Source organism: Cyprinodon variegatus, unplaced genomic scaffold, assembly GCF_000732505.1.
Source record: "Cyprinodon variegatus isolate N-32 unplaced genomic scaffold, C_variegatus-1.0 Scaffold862, whole genome shotgun sequence".
NCBI lineage: Eukaryota > Metazoa > Chordata > Actinopteri > Cyprinodontiformes > Cyprinodontidae > Cyprinodon > Cyprinodon variegatus.
The window spans coordinates 287767-293980 of NW_015151315.1; the positions used below are offsets into that span (position 1 = coordinate 287767).

General features: G+C 41.8%; 1 protein-coding gene across 1 annotated transcript in view; it reads left to right on the forward strand.

The window, feature by feature from the left end:
* The window catches only part of LOC107099354 (insulin-like growth factor 2 mRNA-binding protein 1), a 60680-nt gene that overhangs the window by 46863 nt on the left and 7603 nt on the right, over nt 1-6214 (forward strand). The window contains exons 9-13 of the mRNA XM_015397433.1: nt 3225-3360; nt 5216-5338; nt 5636-5752; nt 5833-5907; nt 5981-6202. Of these exons, the coding sequence (XP_015252919.1) occupies nt 3225-3360; nt 5216-5338; nt 5636-5752; nt 5833-5907; nt 5981-6202 (673 nt within the window). The remainder of the gene's footprint in view (nt 1-3224; nt 3361-5215; nt 5339-5635; nt 5753-5832; nt 5908-5980; nt 6203-6214) is intronic.

The window sequence follows — 6214 nt, forward strand, 5'->3', positions numbered from 1 at the left end:
ATTTATTATCATCTAGAGACAAGCTTTGAATGTGATGATGTCATCAGTACGCTTCTGTTCCAGTTGACTGATTTATTCTCCCCAGGTCTAGACTTTACTGCGGTCGGCCTCAGCGCTCCACTGGTTGCCACGGACCTCTGAACATCTAAACTTTTTATTATTATGCCATAAATAGGGGAAATGGGCCACATAGTTAAGCTTAAAATATGTTCTCGCCTTAAATGATCTTAAAACATACTTTTATAGAACAGCAACAGAAAAGAGAACTTTTATGTTCTGTGAGTGCAAACCTGGAAGCTGCTGCTGCCGCAGTGCATGCTGGGACAGCTGTCAGTCTGGAGGGATGACAGGTGTGCGCTGATGCATGCTGGGTAAAAAAGGGAGGGGAGAGAACGTCTTGGTACTTAATTGAGAAATGGCCTTAATATTTTCAATGTGTTGGCACAAACTATGAAACGTGTTAGAGGAATATTATGCTTTTTAAGCAGTTTAGGATTAAATGCGCTTTCTAACAGAATTAAACTGTATTCCGGTGTAAAAAAAAAAATAAAATAAAAAGCAAGGTTGTACCCTCACTATTTTTGATATAACAAAAAAAACCTAAAGTCCAAAGCCATGAAAGTAAAGAGTACGATGTGTTGATGACTAAACCAGCTGAAGTCATTTAGTCTCATTAATGAGGAGCTTTATCACATTCAAGCTGCTTCTAACAACAAAATCATTTTCCTCTACAGCAACAAACTCACCTGATCCCTGGACTGAACCTGGGCGCTCTGGGCCTCTTCCCTCCTTCATCCAACATGCCCCCCCCTCCACCTGGAAATGCAGTGGGAGGAGCCCCCTATGGCTCCTTTGGGGTAAGAGAAGCCTCACTGGACGGTCCAGAATCCACTGACATGCTGTCAGTTTTTGGCTCAACCTACATCTGATCTGATTTGTCCAAATTTGCTCCAAATGACTCCATCCTTATCCGCACATCCAGATTCAAAGAACTGGTTCACAGGAGATGGAACACGTCACTTCACCATAAGGGCTGTAGTGTTTAAAAAAAAAAACAGAACAAGGAAGTTTATTGTTTTTAAAGTGAGACTAAACACAGGGTAGATGATCCCGGTGGATATGAATGTCAGGCAGCCATGTTTCTGTGCGCTCAGGCTCCGGAGCAGGAGACGGTCCATGTCTACATCCCAGCACAAGCAGTGGGGGCCATCATCGGCAAGAAGGGACAGCACATCAAACAGCTGAGCCGCTTCGCTGGAGCCTCCATTAAGGTTGGTGAAAGACAGAGATGAGGTCCAAACCAGAATATAAACCCTAAAGGCCAGAAATGTATTCCCGTTTCCTTCTCCAGATCGCGCCGGCGGAAACCCCGGACTCCAAAATGAGGATGGTGATTGTGACGGGACCCCCGGAGGCTCAGTTCAAGGTGACGATGGTTGAGAATAAGCCTGTTTTACCTGCAGACTGCGCTTGATAACCGTTTGCTTTCTGATCCACAGGCTCAGGGCAGAATCTATGGAAAACTGAAAGAGGAGAATTTTTTCGGACCAAAAGAGGAAGTCAAGCTGGAGACTCACATTAAAATGGCGGCTGCTGCTGCAGGGAGAGTCATCGGCAAAGGAGGAAAGACGGTGAGCAGCAATTCAGTTCAGTTTATTTCTGTTGCGCCGATTCTTAGACCCTTTATAGAGAAAATTCAACCAGATCATCCAGTCCGATTGGTTCAGTTTTCTATCTAAGGAAAACCAGCTGATTGCATCAACTCATTGACTCTTCAGCAATCCCTCACACCAAGCATGCTTGTAGCGACAGTGGAGAGGAAAAACTCCCTTGATGTGATGAAAAGGTGTCCGTCCCCATGTCCTCCAGCAGTCTAAGTCTATAGCAGCACTAATGCAGAAAATAGCTCAGAATAAACTGAGTATTTTGGATCAGGGAGAAGGCACGTGTTTGAACTTTTTTTGGCAAGCAATGACTCAGATATGTTAACACTAGAACTCCCACAGCCATCATTCTGACGGTTCTGAGATTTTAAAGGGAAATAACTCTATTTACATTAATCATATGTTGCTCATGTTAATTGACTTTTCCTGTTTCTATATTTCCTTCATTTCACGTCATTTTCCAGCGCTGCACAAAAAAAAACTTATGATATGATGTTTTTCACAAATGTGAAAAGGTTGTGAGGGGAAAATGCGTGGGGCTAATGAATTTCTGTAAATAAAATTGTAATTTTAAACTTCGAACCTGTGTGATAGAACAGATTTATTTATTTTACTGGTTTATTTTTTATCCAAATTATGTCCACAGATAATAGTAGCGTACAATACAGCCTTTAAAAAATGAATAATAGACCTGTTTTAAGGTTTACATATCCACAATGAGTTTATATCGCACACTATAACCATTTCAGTTGATGACATCATCACTACCCATGCGTTCCATTGGGGAAAAAAGTCATCCGTCATATTGACGGCCAGTGGGAGTTTTAGTAGGATCAGAATTCTGGGATTCGTAGTGTTGAGACTGTGGCTCACTCCTAAAATGACCAATGATTTTATTTCCAGGTGAATGAGCTGCAGAACCTGACAGCAGCTGAGGTGGTCGTCCCCAGAGAGCAAACACCTGATGAAAATGATCAGGTCATCGTCAAGATCAATGGACACTTCTATGCCAGCCAGGTACGCTGATAACGCTTTAGTTTGCCTTTATTCCACGCTCTAATGACTAACCCTGTATCTAAGCGGCATGCTGTTNTGTTCTCCATTTTTCATTTGGATGAAATAATAGCTGCATGAATCATGACAGCAGACAAGATAGAGGAGAGCAGGAGGCGGGGTTACCAATCTACTCGCTCTGGAGAGCAGAGTTCGCTGCTTTTAGATGTTGTCTCCAAAGTCTCCAGCAGCAGAAAAAAAGTCTCTAGATTTGGCGCTAGGAGCTTTTTAGAAATCAAAGTGCTGCACCTTTCAGCAGAACCATAAATACTTCAGAGACAGAAAATCCCATCAAGAAAGAGACAGTTGTGTTCATAAGCCGACCGCAGCAGAGAATCACATTCTCCACATTTTACAAAGTATTTCATTGGGATTTCCCCTCTGCGACGCGTTCTCAGTGCGTTTGCTGAGCCTAAGCTAGTTCCATCGCTCTGACTAACCTATCACCAAGCTGAAGCCATTTTCAGATTACCTGAGTGACGATGCTTGTTGTGGTGACGTGTGCAGCCTCCAGGACCTGACCCTGTATAACCCGGAGAGAACCATCACTGTCAAAGGCTCCATCGAAGCTTGCTGCAAGGCCGAGGTGGAGATCATGAAGAAGGTCAGAGAGGCCTACGAGAACGACATTGCAGCCATGAACGTAAGTAACGCTCAGCAACGCCGTTCTCTGCTGTAAGATCGTCAGCGGATATGGAGGTGTATGGTCTCAGTCACAAACTATTGTAGCAGAAAGATCCTGTTGCTTGAAATACTCTGAAAATGTCTGTGAAGAGACAAAGATTCATATATCGAGCATCCAAACACCATCCAGGAGGGAGACATAATGGGAGGTAAAAACAGCTTATTATGGGACGGACTGGATCACTAGAATCTGTGTTTATGTCTAGATTTTACTACAGGGGCTCCAGTATCATTGGTATTTTTCTCTCTTAATTAGAATTAATTGTCACCAGAAACAGATTCCCAGGAAAAGTCCAGAAACGTTAGATCAAATTAAAACAGCAAAGTTAAAGACATTTTGCCAATAGAACAAGACAATTTACACTTAAAGCGGTTGTATTTTCTTATTTTATCTTATTTCAAGCGCATTTTATCTAATTATCTTATTTTAAGAATAAAAATACGCATTCCATTGGCAAATCCTCTCATTAACCTACTCAGATTAAGGGTAAATACACTTAATTTAAAAAATGTTTAAACTTATTTCTAGATCGTTTTTCCAGTGTAAGCAGCGTTGGAAATGATTCCTAGAGAGGGAACTGGTTATAGTTACTAGTTAATTCTCCTACCTAGGTTAGAACTCAGTTAAAGCTCAAAATAACTAGTTACTGAGCAAAGTAACTACCTAAGGCTTACATTATGTTTAAGATTATTAATACTGACTAATAAATAAATTAATTAAAAAACTACATGACAAAAAACATTGACTCTATTTTTATGTGGAAAAAATGAATCAAGACTTGTTGTATTTGTGTTTATTTTGTTTTACTGTTATGATAAAAGAAAATGAAGCACATTAGCCTTTGTTAGAACATAAACCATTTCTCAATTTAAAAGAACGCAAGTACGGACTCGTGTTCTCTCCAAGTACGTTCTTGAGAAAAAAAAAGTAAAGTCTGCTGCTGCAGACGGGCTAACGTTAGCCCTAATCTGCAGCGGCAATTTTTTATTTTTTTTTGTTTTATTTTGAAAAATTTCCATCTGTTTTGTGTTTATGTGACTGTATTACTCATTATTCACCCAATAAATGAAAAAGTAATAATTTATTATCATCTAGAGACAAGCTTTGAATGTGATGATGTCATCAGTACGCTTCTGTTCCAGTTGACTGATTTATTCTCCCCAGGTCTAGACTTTACTGCGGTCGGCCTCAGCGCTCCACTGGTTGCCACGGACCTCTGAACATCTAAACTTTTTATTATTATGCCATAAATAGGGGAAATGGGCCACATAGTTAAGCTTAAAATATGTTCTCGCCTTAAATGATCTTAAAACATACTTTTATAGAACAGCAACAGAAAAGAGAACTTTTATGTTCTGTGAGTGCAAACCTGGAAGCTGCTGCTGCCGCAGTGCATGCTGGGACAGCTGTCAGTCTGGAGGGATGACAGGTGTGCGCTGATGCATGCTGGGTAAAAAAGGGAGGGGAGAGAACGTCTTGGTACTTAATTGAGAAATGGCCTTAATATTTTCAATGTGTTGGCACAAACTATGAAACGTGTTAGAGGAATATTATGCTTTTTAAGCAGTTTAGGATTAAATGCGCTTTCTAACAGAATTAAACTGTATTCCGGTGTAAAAAAAAAAATAAAATAAAAAGCAAGGTTGTACCCTCACTATTTTTGATATAACAAAAAAAACCTAAAGTCCAAAGCCATGAAAGTAAAGAGTACGATGTGTTGATGACTAAACCAGCTGAAGTCATTTAGTCTCATTAATGAGGAGCTTTATCACATTCAAGCTGCTTCTAACAACAAAATCATTTTCCTCTACAGCAACAAACTCACCTGATCCCTGGACTGAACCTGGGCGCTCTGGGCCTCTTCCCTCCTTCATCCAACATGCCCCCCCCTCCACCTGGAAATGCAGTGGGAGGAGCCCCCTATGGCTCCTTTGGGGTAAGAGAAGCCTCACTGGACGGTCCAGAATCCACTGACATGCTGTCAGTTTTTGGCTCAACCTACATCTGATCTGATTTGTCCAAATTTGCTCCAAATGACTCCATCCTTATCCGCACATCCAGATTCAAAGAACTGGTTCACAGGAGATGGAACACGTCACTTCACCATAAGGGCTGTAGTGTTTAAAAAAAAAAACAGAACAAGGAAGTTTATTGTTTTTAAAGTGAGACTAAACACAGGGTAGATGATCCCGGTGGATATGAATGTCAGGCAGCCATGTTTCTGTGCGCTCAGGCTCCGGAGCAGGAGACGGTCCATGTCTACATCCCAGCACAAGCAGTGGGGGCCATCATCGGCAAGAAGGGACAGCACATCAAACAGCTGAGCCGCTTCGCTGGAGCCTCCATTAAGGTTGGTGAAAGACAGAGATGAGGTCCAAACCAGAATATAAACCCTAAAGGCCAGAAATGTATTCCCGTTTCCTTCTCCAGATCGCGCCGGCGGAAACCCCGGACTCCAAAATGAGGATGGTGATTGTGACGGGACCCCCGGAGGCTCAGTTCAAGGTGACGATGGTTGAGAATAAGCCTGTTTTACCTGCAGACTGCGCTTGATAACCGTTTGCTTTCTGATCCACAGGCTCAGGGCAGAATCTATGGAAAACTGAAAGAGGAGAATTTTTTCGGACCAAAAGAGGAAGTCAAGCTGGAGACTCACATTAAAATGGCGGCTGCTGCTGCAGGGAGAGTCATCGGCAAAGGAGGAAAGACGGTGAGCAGCAATTCAGTTCAGTTTATTTCTGTTGCGCCGATTCTTAGACCCTTTATAGAGAAAATTCAACCAGATCATCCAGTCCGATTGGTTCAGTTTTCT